This window comes from Rhinolophus hipposideros, assembly GCF_964194185.1.
Source record: "Rhinolophus hipposideros genome assembly, chromosome: 5".
Lineage (NCBI taxonomy): Eukaryota > Metazoa > Chordata > Mammalia > Chiroptera > Rhinolophidae > Rhinolophus > Rhinolophus hipposideros.
Genome location: NC_138051.1, coordinates 3,651,673 through 3,671,208, shown reverse-complemented (window position 1 = coordinate 3,671,208; position 19,536 = coordinate 3,651,673). Strand labels below are relative to the sequence as shown.

The following is a 19,536-nucleotide window of genomic DNA, read 5'->3' as shown; positions in this document are numbered from 1 at the left end:
TGATGCCATCTCCTGCCTGTGGGAGCACTGCCTACAAGATCTTTTGAGCAGCCCATCATTTGCGGGCCATTCTTCCAGCATCCATTTGCCACCCTCGGGCCCCTGGCAATGTTTGCACCTGGTGCACAACTTGCTGTTCCTCTCCAAGTCCTGCCATCATCCTGAGTGACCTCTGCTCCATATCACTGACCCAACGACACCCCGCCTCCCAGTGCTTTGAATCCCTGACTAATGACTCCACTTCAGTCATTCAGCCCAGCAGCTCACCTGGACCTGTCACCATCTGCAGTGGTTTCATCACTAACCTCAGAGGAGGGCTTCTCTCTTGCGCCATCACCTCCTTTCCTTCCAGATCCCTGATCCAATCATGCTACGTCTGTTCTTTAATGTCCCATGAACCTCCGGTTGGCTGAGTCCTTTGATTCTCCCATCAGAACCCTCCTGCCTCCTTCCAACCCCACCACACACAATGGCCCACCTTATCCACCTCCCTGGCCCAATCCCTCTGGCACCCACTTCACAAGATCACAACCCTGGATCAGGCCACTATCAGCCCCTTTCATGTTTACATGCGGGCTGTGCAGGAAATCCCACAATCTCAAATCAATCCACTAAATGCCCCAGCTCTTGTGCCCCAATTTCCATCAAGGTTTCCATACTCAACTGGGCCTTCACCTCCACCAGCCCACCCTTGCAGGAGACCTTACTAAACTTTCCCTCCCATTCTCCTATGACACCTATTCCAAATTATACCCTCTCTCCTCAAAGCTCTGGAACCACTCCCCACCCCCTTCTACTTCACAGAGGAAAGAGAAGCCAGCAGGACGACCCACTCCTGTTCCTGCTACCAGACTCCTGCCTTGCCTGCCTCTTCCTCACCCTTTCCCCCCTCCAGTCACGAGGAAAGCAGTGACTCGTCCACCTCTTCACACCGTTCCCTTTTGCCTCCCCAGGACCCGTAATCTACAGGTCATTCCCCTTTCATCTGTCCCTTCAATCTCCCTCTCTACGGGTCCTTTCCCATCAGCCTTTCCTTTTAGCTCCCTACACTTAAAGAAATAAAATCACTCCCCGAATCCCTACTGTGGTCTCTTCACTTCTCAGAACCAAGCTTCCTAAAGGAGGTGTCACTGTCCCCTCTCCCTTCCTTTCCATTCCCAATACTCCTCTCGACCGGTCAGCAACATCGCAATGCCCACCCTGCTCCAAAACCCGGGCGGGGGGACACTTCCCAGCCCTTTGCTGGGGGAGCCTGAGCACATGTGACACTGCACCATCCTGCTGAGCCGCCCCACCCCTCCGCATTCTAGCCATTCTCCCTGCCTCTCCTTTCCCTTCCCAGACAGGCTCCTTTTCCCCTGGGTGACCTATAAGTGCTTTTGTTCCTGTGGGCCCCCACCTCTTTCCCCTCTTACACGCTCCTTGGGTGACCTCACCGACTCCCACGGCTTCACTGTCCTGTTGGCTTTCAAACCAGACCTCTCTCAAGCCCCGCCCCATATGTCCACTTGCTGACTACACGTCTCCACCTGGATGGGAACCCCACTCTGGACATACAACTTAACAGCATCCCCACAAACTCTTGTGGTACCAGCAGCCATCAACCTGGGAGTTACCGTCAACCCTGCGTTTCCCTCACCCATCAGTCCTCGGTCACACAGGACCCAGTGGGTCTCACCAACCCACCCCCTGACCTACTCCCGCAGCTTCCTAACTGCAGGGTCCAGGGTGGGGTCCGAATCCTTTATCCAGCCCACTCTCCACACCTGCCCAGCCCGAAGTCCTTGCACACTGAAATCCAAGCTCCTCACTGTCATCCCAAAGGCCTTTCCTAATCTGTATCCCGCCTTCTTCTCCTGCCTTGAGTGTCACCATTCCTTCCCTCTAATGCTCTGCAGACACACACAGCAGATTTCAGTGCCCCAGACACACCGTGCTTCCTTTGGCCTCTGGCCTTTCCTACACTCTGTCATCTGCCTGGAACTCTCCTCCCCCCTCTGCCCGCGCAGCCCCCTTGGCTCAGAAGAGGCATCACTTTTCCTGGGAAGCCTTTGTACCCCAGGAAATCTGGTTACATGTCTCTTGTATGTGTTGCGCTAGCACAGTGTTTATCACACTGTGATGAAATTGGGCGTTTTATTGTTTATCTTGTGGTCACTCAACTCTCTGAACCTGGCACAGTGCTTTTTCCATGGTAGGTCCTGATAAACACAGGAATGGGTGGAAATATGTGAACAGGTGAATGAATGAATGAATGCCTCAGAGGCATAGGCTGAGTGGCTGGGGGCCCAGCAGAAGCTACAGGAAATGGACAGCCCTCCAAGACCTCTACTCCTTCCCGAACACTTTCCCAGGCCTCTGATGATCAGGGAAGAACTTATCACGTCCAAACTCCCAAGGCTCCCAGGCTCCCAGAAACATCCATCAGCAAATGTCCCCCACCTGGCTTTGGAGACAATGATGGAGAAGTCACAGAGCAGGAGGGAAGGTGCTGGAAAGGGGGCAGGTGGGTGAACAAGAGATGGGCCAGGAGAAGTATGGGGGTTGGGGGTTCTCACAGAGTGGGACTAGAGAAGGGGCTGCTGGGGAGAGAGTCTCGCCAACGACTTCAGCCAAGGCCATGACCGTTTCCGGCCTGACCAGCAGGAGCAGGACGACAGAACACTCCATGCTGTCTCATTGAGGGATCCACCCTTCTCCCAAATAAGCCTAGCAAAGACATTGGGGGGGCACGGGGGGAGGGAAGGTGAAGGGCAAGGAAGGCGGCAGTTTCACCCTTTTCCTAGAATCCCCTCTGTTGCCCACCTTGCAGACCCAGAACATGTCTTACCTCCCCGCTGTGTGTGTGTGTCTGTGTGTGTGTGTGTGTGTGTGTGTGTGTGTGTGTGTGTGCGCGCGCTCCCTGAGAACAGAAAAGATTTCTTGCCCTTTTCTGAGATGTGAACACATAGCTGGGCCTGGAATGGGGGGCAGGTGTCTCAGAAAATCTGTCTTATTGTTAAATGATGGGTGGATTAAAGACTCTTGCTAGCAGGAAGAAGAGACTGCCAAAAGTAAAAATGAAAAAGAGTATGCTGAAATGTTAGCACAGATTATTGCTAAGTGGTGGGATTACGGGTGATGGGCGTTTTCTCCATCACACCTTCTATAGTCTCCAAGTTCTTCTTTTCTAAAGAATGGGCAAGTATTACCTTCATCATTAGAAAAATAAATCCACTGTAACCAATGGCCAGCGTCCCAGCTGTAAGAATCCCCTGACATGTGTCCGGGAAGACACCCGAACCTCAGGAATGCCCAAGCGACAGTGTGAGCAGTGCTGTCATGGTGGGAAAGTCAAGCAGGGCAGAGCTTCTGGAGGTGAGCGACAAAGGAGAGGGAAGCAGGGCGGGCGTGACAGGCAAAGGAGACCACACACCTGCTCACAGCACAGGTGGGGACGTGACAGGAGGGGACGCACACATGTGGGCACTTTCCTTGCCTTCCCTCCCTCATAACCATGAAAACTGTTTGGAAGCATGGACCCACCCCTCCCTGCCCCCACCTGTCCCACCTCCTGTTTATCATTCTGAGGCAGGGCTGCTACCTAGCTCCCTCCCTCCCCTACATGCACCCAAATAAGCTGCTGGCTGCCCAGGGTGCTGGGGTGGGGTACTCAGGGGTCCTCCCTGCCTTGGCCCCTGGATCTGGCATTTTAGCTTCCTCGTCCCGCCTCAGACTGGAAATCTGCCCCCACAACCTTCTTGGGCCAGACTGGGCCCTCGGCTGTGGCCTCTGAGGGGAATATACATGTACTCCCACCCCTCACCCCATCCCCTCTCCTCCCTGGCCCCCTGGTCTCCCCACTTACAAAAGATGAACTGCTCCCTTCCTCCCACCCTTTGCCTGGCCACCAGGGCTCTATTTTTAACCCACCTCAAAATCTCTGACTCAGAATCACAGGGCTCCCAGATAGCTGCTCCTTCGGCCACCTGGGGCTGCCTTCGAAACAGATTCAGAGCCAAGGGCATCTAGTGCTTGGATATGGGTGGGTTGTTTGGATTTGGGTGTATCTTTATTTTCTAATTTTTCTATGATTATCAATCACTTGAGGAACAAATTTAGTTTTTGTAGACCCACACAAAGATGCCCCTTTACCCCGTCTCTTCCACTTCCCCCCGTGTCCGGAGCTAAGCCCCAGGCCCTCATCCTAGAGTGAGTTAATCCCGGCCACTCCCCAAAGACAAGGTGTAACGGACTGAGTCTTCCCTTCCCCTTCTGTGGGTCTTCAAGGACACAGCACACAGATCACTGAGGGCTCTTTCCAAGATGCAGCCTTAGGTTCACCAGGCGTAGGGTGGTTGCTCACAGGCCCCCCAGTGTTGCTGCGGCTGCTGGTCCAGGGACCACACTGAGTTGCCAGGCTACAGCCAATGGTACAGTGGTCAGTCATTCTTCTGTTTGAATGCTTGGCTGTGTGGCCTTGGACAAATCACTTAACCTCTCTGAGCCTGTTTACTCATGTGCAAAATGAGAACGTGAGCCCCACTTCACAGGATGTTGTGTGATTTCAATGAGATGATGTTTAAAATACACTACACAGTATAAATACTCGGTGCATGCTGGCTGTCATCATCATCACTGCTCTGTGACCACTGAGATGCAGGATCCCCGAGAGCTACAGGGGTCCTGAGATATGTGGACTGGTCCCACCTCAAGGAGTCCTCAGTCTGGGGGACAGACAGACCCACCCCACAGGGGAGCTACGGACCCAGGCCAGCTCCAAGGGCGAATGGGGCCATAAGCCAGCGGGGAGGGGGGTGAGGGGTTGTCTGGCTCTGCAGCCTCGGAGGCTGGGAATAGCCAGAGGGAACATTCATCCAGGCTTGAGAATGTGGATGGAGGGGCAGGGACAGCATGGCCCGCTGGGTACTGCAGCCCCAAAGAGCAAGGGCCTGAGTGTGTCGACGGGTCGGCATTGTGGTTACAAGAGGAGGTCCGCACTGCACAGCAGCAGGAATCTAGGCCAGGGGCCTGGGAGTCTAGGTTCTAGGCCCAGCCCCATGTCTAATTTGCTGCGTGCCCTTGAACAAGTCCCTGCCTCTCGCAGTGCTTTCCTCAGTTTTCCCATTGGCACAAGGAGAGGATGGAGCTCGATGACCTCTAAGGACATGCCCTCTCCACGAACCTCTGCAGTGCAGAGGCCAGAGGCGAGCCAAGGGCAGCCGGCCGATGAAAGCGCTGAGAAAGGCTTGCCCATCGCAGAGCTCTGGCACCTCAGCCCCAACCCAATACTGGTCTGAAGAGGAGAGAAGATGGGGGCCTCCTGAATGCCAGACGGAGTAGTCAGGGCTCTGCTGGGGACAGGGGGCCCACGAAGGTGGCAAAGCAAGACACGTGGGGAAGGGACTGTGACTGCACCTTGCCAACAGTACACAGGCCTGGCCCTGGGACCAAGGCCCCGACCCGCTGCCTCTCTGGTGCGCTGAGACCGCCCCTGGACACCCTGAGTCTGCACCGCGGTGACAGATGCACCAAGTTGTACAGCAGGGTCGCCTGTCTACAAGGCCCTGAGCTGCCAGGATGCTGTGTTTCCTCAAGCTAGCAGCGTAACCTCTCTGAGCTTCACCCAGCTGCCAAGACCACCTGGGGAGAATGGGGGAGGGGACCAGCAGCTGGAGAACTTGCCTGCTCAGCTTACAGGAAACAAAGACGGCTCAAACGCGGCTCTGGCCACTCCTCTCCCCACTCGGGAGGATGGAACAAAAATAGAATACTGCTGTGGAATAGCACATGAGCGCAACCTCGGGGGAATTAGGTAGGCGAGCTCCCCTGCTCCTGCAGAGGGCGCGCCAATGTGGCAGAGGAAGCGGGATGGACATGGGGCAGCACGGGTGGGGATGGGAACAAGGACACTATGGGGGCAGGGCTGCCCCATAGAAGACAGCTAAATAAGCTAAATTGACTCTGGGAGGGTCTGCATGCTGCTTTCTTGCTGGGATGGGGGTCACCTGGGAGTCCCTGGGCCCTGAGAACATGAGACGGAGGGGACCCCACTGCCTGCCCTCCAGGAAAACAGTCTGACAAGGATGCTGGGCAAGGGCCGCGTTCCTTGGGGTCCCACCAACCCAGAGTTTTATGGCTCTGACTGCTAACAGCCTGCTAGAAGGCAAAGGGGGTCGACTCCCTTGGAGAGGGGCCCATCACTAATGGGCTTGGGTGCCGGTATTTCTTTGGGCCAGGGGGTCAGCATTTCAGCCCAGGCTCCGGGGAGCACTGCAGGTCTGCAGCAAACATGGTGCAGTCACAGAACTGCAGAGTACTCACGTGTGGGGGGGCTTTGTGGGGGGCGGAGGCAGAACTACACCTTCTCCCCAAAACTACACCTTCCGGGGCCTCACCCAGGGAGGCCCAGGCATGTGTAACTGCACAAAGCTCCCTGATGACTGTGGCTGCCCACTTCAGCTCTGGCGTCTTGCTAAAACCCTCTCCAGTCCCATTTTCAGATGAGAAAATCAAGGCCCAGGGAGGTGAGGCCTGGGCTCTGCCCACAGAGCTAGACGGCCAAGTCTTCACTTGGGCCCTTCACACTGGCCCCTCGGCTCTGTCCCCAGAAGTTGCAGAGCAACACGGCGGGATGGCGACTCCCAGAGCCGGGGGACAGAAGAACAGCTTGTCGTGTTCCTTCCCCTGCCAGTTCCAAAGTTGGTGGTTCTGCTGGCCTGCCTCTCGGGACTCCTTAACCATAGCTGTCCGGTGTGACCTGAATGCTTTGAGGCCAGGTCTAAGCTTCCAGGAAGGGACCCTGCCCCCGAGGAGAGGTGGCTGGTTGGGGCCCTGTGCCCAGGGACCAGGGAACAAAGAAAAGAAAGCCTGCTCTCCACTCCCACAGGGGCCATGATCTGCAGGGGCAGGCGGGCAGGCCTCGGCTCGCAACAGAGCACACGAATACTACACAACACACCAAGGAGACCCTGGCCTCGTCCCCCAGGACAAGGGCTAGAAGACCCTCAGCAGAAAGGCCCGTAGGTAGGAATCCTTACCTGCTCCAAGAGCACAGGGGCTGCCTAATGCCAGGATGGCATCTGGCTGGGCCAAGGAGTGTCTCCAGAAAGAGGGAGATTCTCATCAGCTCTGCTTGTGGGCAGCTGTCCCTACCCCGCTGGCTCCATTTGTACTAATGGGGTCAGTTCCAGGTTCGATACCTATTTTGCTAATTAGCTTTGCTCTCTTCTCAACTGCAGACTGAGCACGGACCCTGGACACAGAGAGGAAAGGGCTTTGCTGAGGTCACACAACAGAACAGGATGAGGGTCTGGAGGGCAAACTCAGTTTACGAGGGCTGGGAGGTCACAGCTGGGACACGTCAGGACGAGGACCCTGGGCTCAAGGGTGGGTCAGCCTCGTGCGCAACACGGGCAGCCCCAGCTGCAGTCACCTGCTGGACCAAGTTTCCTCTAAAAGGTGACAACAGCATTGATGAGACCTGTGGGCCTGAGGGTTTTCCTGTCCCTGGGGAAGGGAACAGTGCCCGTATCCCCTGACAAATGAGGTGGGAGAAGCCCGTGGCTGGCTTTGGCAGCGAGTGGCTGGGGACTCACGTTAATTATTGACAGGGGCTGTTCCAGCCTGCGACGGGAACCGCAGGGTAATTACTTCTGGGCTCCAGGCCACACGCTCAGTGCTATGACTGCAAGAGCAGCACCTGCCTTCCGGGGCCTAGTACAGCAGAAGGGGGTTTTAGGTTGTGCAGCTGGAGCCACAGCCCCAGGGAGCTCCCCTGGGCTGCAAAGATAGCCAGATACATGCAAACACAGGCACACACACTCAGGCAGCATCTGGGCATGACCTGGGGCAGTGGGGTCAAAACCCTCAGGTGAAGGGCAGAGCTTAAGGAGTACAGGTACAAAGAGGCAGATTCTGAGTAACCTGCCCTCAATGCCTGCCAACATCCACCCAGCCAAGCGGCACCTTAGCTCAAGCTCCCAGACACCTGCTGCCAAGAAAATTTGCAAAATGGTTCTTTCTCTCTCTCCTTCAGATCCAGCCCAGATCTGCTTCCTCCAGGAAGCCTTCCCTGACCATCAATCTATACTGGTCTAAGTCTTGTCTGCCCTCCTCTAAATCAGACCTGAGGACTGACCCTAAGAGACCTAAACCCTACCTGCTCTTAGCCAGGTGGGCAGTGACCCCCATCCTCCGAGCCCCGATCCTGTTCACACACTGAGCCCCGACCCTGCTCACACATAGTAAATGAAAACAGTCTTGGAATGGACTACCTGGTCTCTGAGGCGTCACCACCCCCATTGGTTTGCCCTTTCCCAAGCCCAGAAGACAATGTATTAGCCAGCCCATGTTATATATTAATTTCTGAAAGCCTTGTTCACGCAGACATAACATGTCCACCCACATGAGTAAATGCTTCGACACAAAATCAGCAGCAGCCAATTATCAGGCCCCCACAGCTACCGTGAGCAGACCTGGAGGCCCTGTTGCTTGCTGTGTAATTTGTGGGAGCCCAGAGCTGGAGTGCAGTGGGGTGGGGTGCAGGGTGACCCCCTACCGAGCCAGTACACCTCTCTGCCCAGGCCCAGCCTCACTCTGCAGGAGCCACAAGCTGGCTGCCCGGCTGGGAAGACAGACACCAGCTCCCACCAATGAGAGCAGAGGGCGGGAGTGGTCACCTGCGAGATTTGGTGGCTGTGGTGTCCAGCAGCGGTGGCACTGTTGTCTCTTTATAATTTATACTTGACCTCTCAGAGAGGGCCAGAGGCAGCTGGCCCAGATGCTAAGAGGTATAGGAGTTCAGGGAGCTTAAGGGAAGGGGGGTGCTTCCTAAATGGGAGAGGTGGGCCACATACCCACACTGCCCCAAGCCCCGGTGTCTCAGAGAGCCACAAGGCTGGTTCACAGGCTTTGTTTAAGGTCTTCTTCCTGACCTCAGACCAAGGCCTTATCTTGGTCCCTGGCTGAACCCTGTCACAGTCTGGGCCCAGGCTGTGACCTCAGATTGAGTCTAGACCTTGATCACACGCTGAGCCCCGACCCTGCTCACACACTGAGCCCCGATCCTGCTCATACACTGAGCCCCGACCCTGCTCACACACTGAGCCCCGACCCTGCTCATACACTGAGCCCCGACCCTGCTCACACACTGAGCCCCGACCCTGCTCACACACCTGCTCACACACTGAGCCCCGACCCTGCTCACACACTGAGCCCCGACCCTGCTCACACACCTGCTCACACACTGAGCCCCGACCCTGCTCACACAGTGAACCCCGACCCTGCTCACACACTGAGCCCCGACCCTGCTCACACAGTGAACCCTGATCCTGCTCACACACTGAGCCCCGACCCTGCTCACACACTGAGCCCCGACCCTGCTCACACAGTGAACCCTGATCCTGCTCACACACTGAACCCCGACCCTGCTCACACACTGAGCCCCGACCCTGCTCACACACTGAGCCCCGATCCTGCTCACACACTGAGCCCCGACCCTGCTCACACACTGAGCCCCGACCCTGCTCACACACTGAGCCCCGACCCTGCTCACACACTGAGCCCCGACCCTGCTCACACAATGAGCTCTGACCCTGCTCACACTGAGCTCCGACCCTGCTCACACTGAGCCCTGACCCTGCTCACACAGTGAACCCCGATCCTGCTCACACACTGAGCCCCAACCCTGCTCACACACTGAGCCCCGACCCTGCTCACACTGAGCCCTGACCCTGCTCACACAGTGAACCCTGATCCTGCTCACACACTGAGCCCCGACCCTGCTCACACACTGAGCCCCGACCCTGCTCACACACTGAGCTCCGACCCTGCTCACACTGAGCTCCGACCCTGCTCACACTGAGCCCTGACCCTGCTCACACAGTGAACCCCGATCCTGCTCACACACTGAGCCCCGACCCTGCTCACACACTGAGCCCCGACCCTGCTCACACACTGAGCCCCGACCCTGCTCACACACTGAGCCCCGACCCTGCTCACACACTGAGCCCCGACCCTGCTCACACACTGAGCCCCGACCCTGCTCACACTGAGCCCTGACCCTGCTCACACAGTGAACCCTGACCCTGCTCACACACTGAGCCCCGACCCTGCTCACACACTGAGCCCTGACCCTGCTCACACAGTGAACCCCGATCCTGCTCACACACTGAGCCCCGACCCTGCTCACACACTGAGCCCCGACCCTGCTCACACTGAGCCCCGACCCTGCTCACACTGAGCCCCGACCCTGCTCACACTGAGCCCTGACCCTGCTCACACAGTGAACCCTGATCCTGCTCACACACTGAGCCCTGACCCTGCTCACACACTGAGCCCCGACCCTGCTCACACTGAGCCCCGACCCTGTTCACACACTGAGCCCCGACCCTGCTCACACACTGAGCCCCGACCCTGCTCACACACTGAGCCCTGACCCTGCTCACACTGAGCCCCGACCCCGCTCACACACTGAGCCCTAAACCACACACTGACTCCCCTTTCTCACCTCTCTGAAGGACCATGTGACCCCTGTTTCTTGGTGGAGAGAACACAGACACCACTGGCTACTTGTCCCCTTCCCCTTTGAGCCCAATTACTCCTATCAAGGAACGGTGGGTGCATCAATAGCACTGGACGTGGCTCCCAAACCCCAAAGGTCCCCATGCCAGTCAGGACTTGCTTGGGGAGGAGCAGGTGGGTAGGCACCCTAATCCAGCATCCCTGGAGCTGCGGCCCAGAGCGGGGCAGGCACAGAGGCATTTCTCAGCTTCAGATAAGAAAGGCTCCCTTCTCGTGGGATGAGCTTAAATCGATATGGGACTCTGAGAATACCTATCACCCCAAACTTCAGGCGTGGGACTGGGAAGGCAAGAAAAAGCTCCAATGACAAGAGTATGAAGGAAAAGCCTTCCCTGGACACCCTCTGGCTGGGGTCCTGGGGGCGACTGCAGGGCTCTACGGCCTTTGCAGTCAGACATCACGCAGCCACTTGGGTTCTGGTTTCATCTCTGACCGGACTTATCAGCGACCTTGGCCAGTCGCTTTCCCTCTCTGGTCCTCTGCTCCCCATTTATGAAACAAAGGCTGCAGGCAGGAGTTTGCTAAGGCCTGTCCAGATCTGGTATTCTGAGACGGGTTACATTTCCGAGGCCAGTGGAGCCCCAGGCACTCACTGTCCCTCTACACAGATAAGGTATAGGCAAACGCTAGCTGCAATGTTTTCATTCTCAGGAGATTGTTTTCTTGAACTACTTTAGCAATTCAGTTTTTAAAAACTAACAGGGAGGAGGAAAGGGAGGGGAAGGGGGAAATAGAGGAGGAGGAGGGAGGGAGGGAGGGAGGGAGGGAGGGAGGGAGGGAGGGAGGGAGGGAAGGAAGGAAGGAAGGAAGGAAGGAAGGAAGGAAGGAAGGAAGGAAGGAAGGAAGGAAGGAGGGAAGGAAAGGAAAGAAAGAAGGGAGAAAGGAGGGAGGGAGGAGGGAAGAAAGAAGGAGGGAGGGAAGGAGGGAGGAGAGAGGGAGGGAGGGAGGAGTATGGGTTTAGAGTGCCAGACGCCAGGTTCAAATCCTAGTCACGTACCTTGCAGCTACCTCACTTGGGACAAGTCTTTTCTCCCCCCATCAGAGCCTGTTTCCTTATGTAAACTGGGGACAATAGAACCCATTTTCCTGGCCACCATGAAGAGTAAATGAACTAGGAGATACAAAGCTATTAGCACAGCCCGGCACGTGGCAGATGGTTCATAAATGGAGGTCACTGATTTGTAAATCCACCTGGCATTAGTCTCTATTGGTTTGAGTCTGGGTTGTAATTCAGAAGCTTACAAGGGTCAGGCACCTAGACGTGCATTAGTGACACTGCTGGGTGTAAGACAGAGACCTTACGGGCAGGTGGGGAGGGTAACCGGGGAGCAGAAGCCAATTTAAAGGGGGCAGCCTCTGGTCTGTTCCAGAGCCGGCTGTGGAATGGGAGCATGGGGCCAGAGCTGCCTGAGTTTCCAATTTTTCAAGAGAATCCCCAAAGCCAAATCTATATGTTACATCTTTCCACTTTAAAACACTGTCTCAGATTTGTTATGACACATTATGCTGGCCAAACAGAACACACCTGGGCCCTGTCATCGTTCCACAGGATGCTGCTCAGCAACTTCTCATCTAAGCACTTCTGTCTCATCGTGAGCACCCTCGGTGATGGGGAGCTCACCACCTCTGTGCTGCCTCCCTCCCCAGTTCTGGGCAGGTGCTGAGTGGCTCTGGGATCACAGATTGCCAGGGCCCTGGCCATGCTTCCTCAGTAAAGCCTGGCTGGCAGAGAACATCCTCTCAGAAGCCAAGGCAATGCCCCTGCCCTCCCCAAGGCCTGCTCTGGCTGGAAATGTGGATTCTTCCACATCCCCTGGGCCCAAACAGGACTGCCTGGCTGGCCTCAGAAGCCCTTCTATTAATTAGCAACTGGCAGTAGCAGCTCTGTAAGAGCCCTTGAGCTAAAGGGAGTGTGTGCTGGAGCTGGCTGCCTCCTTGGTTATATGACAAGCCCCCTAGGGCCTGGGGCTGGACCTACCCTGTGTGAATCCCCTCGTGATGGCCAGTGTTGTGGCAGGCTCAAGGGCCACTCAGGCTGCAATGACACACGTGAGCCCCATCATCTATATGTAGACTGGTGCCTTCCAGGGTAAAAGGGGGCAGAGACCTGACAAGAGAGCCCAGACCACAGGGGAGACTGCTGGGCATGGCCTGGGCAAGAGAGGGTGGCATTAAGATTCAGACACCCCCCCCACACACACACACACACAACCTTAAGGTGCCAAGGCAGCTGCTCTTGGTGGATGCCTCTGCCCTCCCGGCTAGCCGGTGCACACTGCGTCTCCTTCCCTAGCACCTCTGGCCTCTCCCTGACAACATCTGCTCCTTACCGGAAATCTCAGTGCAGCACAGCAGGCACGCACTCCCAGCCCCTTGTCCGCCAGCCAGGCCCGCCCCCTGGCCCTTTGAATGGGAGAGAGGCTGCCAAAGCAATGGGACAGGATGGATTAATGAGAGCCTTCTGGCCACCTGGCCTCCCCTTGCTCACCCACCCCAACAGCCAGCATCCAGGGCCAGCAGGGTGTAGGCAGCCATGCAGGAAGGGAGGAAGGCTGTGAATCCCACATCCCCAAGTTGGCAGCCAACCTCTGTGGCTGAGGGCTCTAAGCCCAGTTCACAGAATCCACCCTGCCGTGCTGGGCACTGGAGGTCAAGGGGAAAAGACAGAGTGCCCACAGGGGACTCCGTCAGGGAGCCCAGGCTAAGCCCGGAACAAACACCTGGTCTGAACCTCAGTGCTCCAAGCGTGGTTCTGGACTGAGAACCAGCCCATGGCATCACCTGGGCACTTACCAGGAATGCACAATGGCAGACCTGGCCCAGACCTAATGAGTCGGAATCTGCATTTTAACCAGATCTGCAGGTGAGCGGATGACAGCCTGAGGACCACTGCGTTATACCAAACACAGCTCCCCCCAAATGCCAGGAGGTGCTCAGGGAAGAAGGGAGGGGTGATGGTGGCCACAGTGGCCTGAGAGGGCATCCCAGAAGACCCGGCGACTCTAATACACGGGGGAGGAGGGCGGATGGACAGGCAGACAGCCCAGAGCTGTGGGAGGCAGGCCACCTGCAGTGGCTCACAGCAGCTAACAAATGGGGCAGGCCGGGACAGGGCAGGGGTCCCAGCCTGCTCGTGCACAGGCCAGACCAGGACCTGAAGCCTTGCAACAGGGAGAACCCAGAGCCCAAGCCTGCCCGCCAGGGTCCCGGCTACATGCCCCAAGGGCCGTCTGTGCACTATCCGCATGCACGGACCCCGGCCCCAGCACACCTTCCACAGCCCCAGACAGGTAAGCACTTCCTCATCATGGGGAGTCCTGCTGCCCACTGTGCCAGCGAACAGCACCCCCAGGCAGCTCCCCTGGGAATTCCACTCCGCACAAGGCACCTTCCCCTCCACTGCCCACGGCCTGCAGCTCCTTCCAGCTTGGCTTTCTACACTGAAAGCAGAGGAGGCGTTGCTGGATGATGGCCCCCAGGAAGGCCCACCCAGAGAAGGGCCTCTGAACCCCCCAGCTCCAGAGCCAGGCTGCTGCCCTCTTCCTCCTTAGCACCTCCTCCCGGAACAGTCCTTCTCGTGGAGGAAAGGGAGAGAGATGGGTGTGGGACCAAGGGGACAGCAAAGAAGCTGGTCCCCCCGCAGAGCACCATTCCTTCTTCAGGCATCTAACTGCCCGTTTTCACGTCCATCCTGCTGGAGGCCCCAGGACGGCCAGCTCTGGAAGGTTAGCACCCACCCCTCCCAGGCCAGGGCTCCCTGCCGGGATTGGCCCCTACTAGGGTTCAACAACCTACATGGTCTTCAACTCCGGGGGTCCCATTGTATGTCTGGGTGTACATGTATCTTCCTGGATACTCCGTGATTTCCAGCTGGTTCTCAGTTAGGTCTCTGATGTAGGTTCACAAGCACTGGCGTGAGCCAAGGACAAAGGTCTGCTGGTCTGCCCAGGACCAAGGGAAAGAAGCGGTGCATGCCGGGACGGTGTGGCTCACAACAGCACCACGGTCTCCACCAGCTCCCTGGATGGAGCTTCTCACCTCCACAGGTAACCACAGTTGTACTATTTGTGTCTAACATGGCGATAGGCAACAGGATTCCCATTTGTCTCAGTGGGAATACTCGGAGGCTCAGTGAAAGCTCAGAACCCAAGCAGGGTCCCACAGTAGACGGGGCTGAGGTGATGTGAGTTGGGCATTGACAGTACCTGGGGCCAGGTACAGGTGCAGGAAGTCAGTTTTACATCACCCCTGGGACCTACCAGGCCCCTGGCCTCCGTTTCCATGATTTTGGAGCCCAGCTGTCTCTGCCTCAAGAAAAGGACCCTTTAGGACTCTTTCTTCTCTTCCCTTCCCTTCCTCACAGTTTCAGAAGACTCTGGCTAGGAGAGGGAAGGGGCCAAGACTCCTGCCTCCATTCTCAGGCCAAGCTAGAGCTTGGAGCACAGGAGTAGCCCGAGAACTGACATGGCACACAGGGACTTCTGCACCAGCCCCACGTCCACGCACACAGCCCCCAGATACCCAGAGACGTACACACACCTGGGCCGACAGCCCCCACTCTACACTCTAAGCCTGATGCTTGGAAGCCTGACCAGCTTCTGGGAACAAAACCAGGGACATCTTCACTTGGGGTGCCCATTCCTTTTCTCTCCCTTTCTCTCCACTTGGGAAAACAGGGTCACGAAGATACTATGTTTCACTTGTTCCACCTTCCCACTGCCAAGCCCTGCGTCCAGCACATGGCGTATGTGGAAGGAAGGACCCACCCAGGACCCAAGAGCCCAACCAGCAGTGGTGGGAGCCTGGGGACGATGCCCTGAGGGGCTGTGTGTCCTGGCCTCCTCTCTTACCAAACCTCAAATACAAGTTTGGAAAGGTAGGTGGGGAGTGGGAGGGGCCAGACAGACAAGCCGGCAAAGCCCTGAGGAGCCATGTGGGGAGCCAGGGCAGAGTGAGGGTGTGTGTGTGTGTGTGTGTGTGCACGCAGGGGGGCAGAAAGGGATGAGGAGAAGCAGAGGCAGCCAAGAAAAACCTCTCACTGGACATGGCCAACATGCGGGTCCCTCAGGCACAGCCCACTCAGGCCCTTGGAAAAGACACCCAACCTTCCTTCCCCAGAGACAGGAGATGTCCAAAGCAGCCCATGATGGCAAGCTCTGAACTCCAAACCACAAACTCAATCTATCATGGTTTGCTGGTGATCCTTTATTAAACCCATTCTGCTGGATCGATGCTTCCTGCCCGTCAAAATGATGAATAAATCCCCACTGGTCTGAGCAAGGGTTGCAGAAGCTCGTGTAAAGCCCAAGCTGGGCAGGGGGTTGGTTCCATACAGAGGCCCAAGGTCAGTGGCGGAAACTTGAGGGACTGAGGCATGGGACGCTAGGTGGGGGGGAGTGGGTGAGGCCGGCTGAGTAGTGGGGTTTCTAAGCTTACAAGACTTAGGCCCTTGCCTCTTGGACCTTCTGAAACGAGACCAGCTGTTCTGGCCTCGAGGCAGGAGAGGCATGACCGCGGCCTCTCCAGACACTCACAAGATGGTCTTTCTTGGATTTCTTTCCTCACACTTCACCCAGCACCAGGCTGCGCACAGAGGATGTGAGCTTCCAGCTACCAGTCTCTGTTGCTTGTTGCACAAACCCATATTCAAAGCCCAGTGTGACCTTTTTCCTGTTGCCCATTTATCAAGCCTGCTGCTTCCACCCCTCCCTATCTCCACCACTCTCCCCCTCTGCCATGTGCCAGGCGGCCTGCAGTTAGTGGGAGATTCTGCAGCAGGGGGACTGCAGACAGACAAGCCAAGATGGATAGAGGAAGCTCAGGAAGGCGGGGAGGTTCCCATGAATGCAACCAACCCAGTCCTAGCTCTTCACCACTCAAGGTGAGGGAAGACTGGAAAGGTATGGCCCGTGCCTCGACGGTGCTCCATCAGTGCCTATGTGGGGGGAGGCTGGTGTGCCTGGGGTTGGCCCCTTGCAGACCCTGGACTCCAGGCTGCTCATGAGAACCCTGAACAGAGGCTTTCAGACAAAAAAGACAGTGGGGAGCTGAGCAAGGGAAGGGAGGGGTCCCCAATAATCTCAAGTGGTTGATACTGGCACAGCGTACCTACCACCCCCACCAGGGAGTCTGGAGGAAGGAGGAGAAACCCAGGACACCCAGAGGGTTGCAGGAGACACAGTTCCTGCCCACTCCTCTCTAGCTCAGGCTGGGGTCATCAGGTCCCATTACTGACCAGAGGGGCGGCCACACTTTAGGAACCTGGCACTGGGCAGCAGCCACAGTTCCTAATGGGAGGGTCCCACATTACGTGAAGACTATGGCTGTGTTTTCAGCCTGTCCTCCGGCCTCCCGGGCCCTCTGAGAGTGGGAACCCTGGCCATTAGGTTAGGAAGAGCAGTCCCTCAACAAAAAAAAAAAAAAAAAAGAAAAGAAAAGAAAAAAAGAAAGAAAAGCAAGAAAAGGACAGCCCTCTCTGTTCATCACCTATTTTAAGCCATCGAGTGTTGCCTGACTGGTCATTCCCAGCACGAGAAATCTCTCTCATTGGATGGAAAATGGCTTTGCTCTCATTACAAATCTAGCTTCCCTGGAGTTTGCAAAAAGGGCTCTGGGTTGACAAAATGCTCATTTATATTGGCAGACAAGCAGGGTAAGCGGGAAAGGGAGCTAAATAGGGGGCAAGGCCCAGAGAGACAGAACAAATTAAACCCAGCTCAAAAGGGTGACCATTTTGCAGACACTCACTTCAATCCTGTGTATGAGGAACGCCTAGGGGAGCACTGAGGGACCCCAAGCCCTTGGCTGAGGTAGGGGTACCCTTGATGCCAACTTCAGAGGCCACCACCAATCTTTCTTTGCAGACACCTCTTCAGGCCCTGAGGGGTATCTGTGCTGTGGCATCTGACTCAGGCGATGGGGCAGGGGCCAGGGTCCCTCACTCTGGGGGGTCACGAGGGACCCCTGAGAGACCTAGCAGCTGCTGGAGTTTGGCCCAGTGGGCTGAGCTTGGGGTCACAGGACAGCTGCCATCCATCAGGGCATCAGGCATCTTCACTGACCACGGTGAGCAAGGTCAAGATGCCCTGCTGGCCTGGCTACCAGCTGCCCGGGACGTCCACACCTGGCCCACCACTTGGCATGAGGGGCCGGGCCCAGGGTTAAGGGGTGCAGAGGGCTTTCGTCCCAGTCACCTGAGTGCTCCAGGGACCCAGCTCTCCCTGCCCAGCTGCAGCTTCCCAGAAGGCAGCTATTACAGCTAGGGTCAGCTCCCAAGGAGCTGGCCCAGCTGCCAAGAGGTCTGTCGCCCTTCGTGGCCCTGCTCTGCAGGCTAAATGACCTGGAGCTGCCTCTAGGATCGCCACCCTGACGCTGCCACTCAGGAGGGGGTGGTGGGATGTGTGGCTCATGGTGGCAGACAGAGCCGTACCCCGCCTGCCAGCAGGGCTAGGCCAGGCTCCTAATACCTTTTCAACCTGCCTCTGATGAGGCCTGGACCCCAAGGGGCTAAGGTGCAGGGCAGGGACACAGAGGACCGTTCCCTGCACAGAGCAGGAGGCGGCCTGGGGGTGTCGCAGACCCTAGAGGCGCCCCACTTCTTGAGCTCCGGCGTGAGGAGGGAAAGTAAGTTAACTCCGGCTCAGAGGCAGAGCGAGCAGGGCAGCAGCCTGCGGCCGCCCAGACCCACATCCCCGCGGTCCCCTTACCTGAAGTCGCTGTAGGGGTGGATAATCCAAAACCCCGCCGACTTGACCCTCTCCTGCTCACGCTCCACGGCTTTCTGGCTGCCGAACATCCTCAGGGAGAATTTGTTGACCCCGGGCTGCAGCATGGCCCCGAACTGGCGCTGCATGAAACCGGCCTGGCCCGGGCGCAGCTCGGCCTCGGGGAGGATCTGGTCGCCGGCGGCCGCGCCTCCCTCCACCTTGATAGCCGTGTCCCCCGAGGGCGGCTCGCGGGGGGCGGCGGCCGGCGGGGGCGGCGGCGGCGAGGCTGCGGGCTGCGGCGGGGCGCACGGGCGCTCGGGCTCGCCCGCCAGGCCCAGGGGCGTCCTGTCCTCGCCGGGGGACGCGTCGCCCTCGGCGATGAGCCGCCGCCCCTCGGCGGAGTCACGCAGGTGCCCGTGACTGCTGCCGCCCCCCGCCCCGCCGCCGCTCCGGCTGCCCAGCGAGGCCAGGCTCCCGCGGAGGCGCCTGCAGTCGCCGTTCGTGCTGGACTTGCCCGCGCCGCGGGCGGGGCCGTCGCCGTCCGCCGCCCCGAGGGCCGCGCCCCGGGACTCGGTGCCGCCCGCGGCCGCCGAGGGCGAGGGCGAGGGCAGCGGCCGCAGCCGAATGCTCCTGCGGCTGGGGTCCCGGCGGCCCCCGGCCCCCTCGTCCTCGGCGTCCTCTTCCTCGTCCATGATCCACGCCTTGGCCCCCACCTGCTGCGGGAGGCTGTAGAGCCGCCTGCGCATAGACGGCGGCAGCTTGTCCATGGCGCCGGGGGCGGGGGCGCCGCGGGGTCCGCCCGCCGCTCAGCCCGCCCGCGGGGACGCGTCCTTCGCCGCCGGCGCGGGGCCGCCTCGGGCGCCCCTGCTCGTGCGGGCCGCGTGCCCCGCGGGAGGCCCCCGGGCTGGCCGCGCCGCGCCTCCCGCCGAGCCGGCTGGGCGCGGGGACCCCGCGCGCCCTCCCCTTCTGCCTCCCCCCGCCCGCGTTCCGGGGCGCGGCGCGCGGCCCGGCTCCAGGCGCCCCGCCCCCGCGGGGAACAATGGGCGCGGGGACACGCGCGGCGCGGGCCGCGGCGCCGGGAGGGCTGCCCCGGGGCGCAGGGCGCACGGCAGGCGCGCCTCCGGGCGTGCGTCCCGCGGGCGGGCGGGCGGTCCGTCTGTCCCGCCGCCCCGGCCTTGCGGTCAGCCACTGTCGAGCTCTCCGCCTCCTCTGGCCGAGGCCGGCCGGCCGGTCCCGGGGCTCCCGCCGCACCCGAGCGGAGCCCAGC

At 58.5% G+C, this 19,536-nt stretch overlaps 1 protein-coding gene across 1 annotated transcript in view; it reads right to left on the bottom strand.

Annotated features, from left to right (window-relative positions):
* HCN4 (hyperpolarization activated cyclic nucleotide gated potassium channel 4) overlaps window positions 1-19,037 on the bottom strand; it is a 46,093-nt gene extending 27,056 nt beyond the window's left edge. Inside the window, exon 1 of the mRNA XM_081050310.1 lies at window positions 18,270-19,037. Coding sequence (XP_080906436.1) covers window positions 18,270-19,036 — 767 coding nt within the window. The 5' untranslated portion in view covers window position 19,037. The remainder of the gene's footprint in view (window positions 1-18,269) is intronic.
* Window positions 19,038-19,536: the final 499 nt, after the last annotated feature.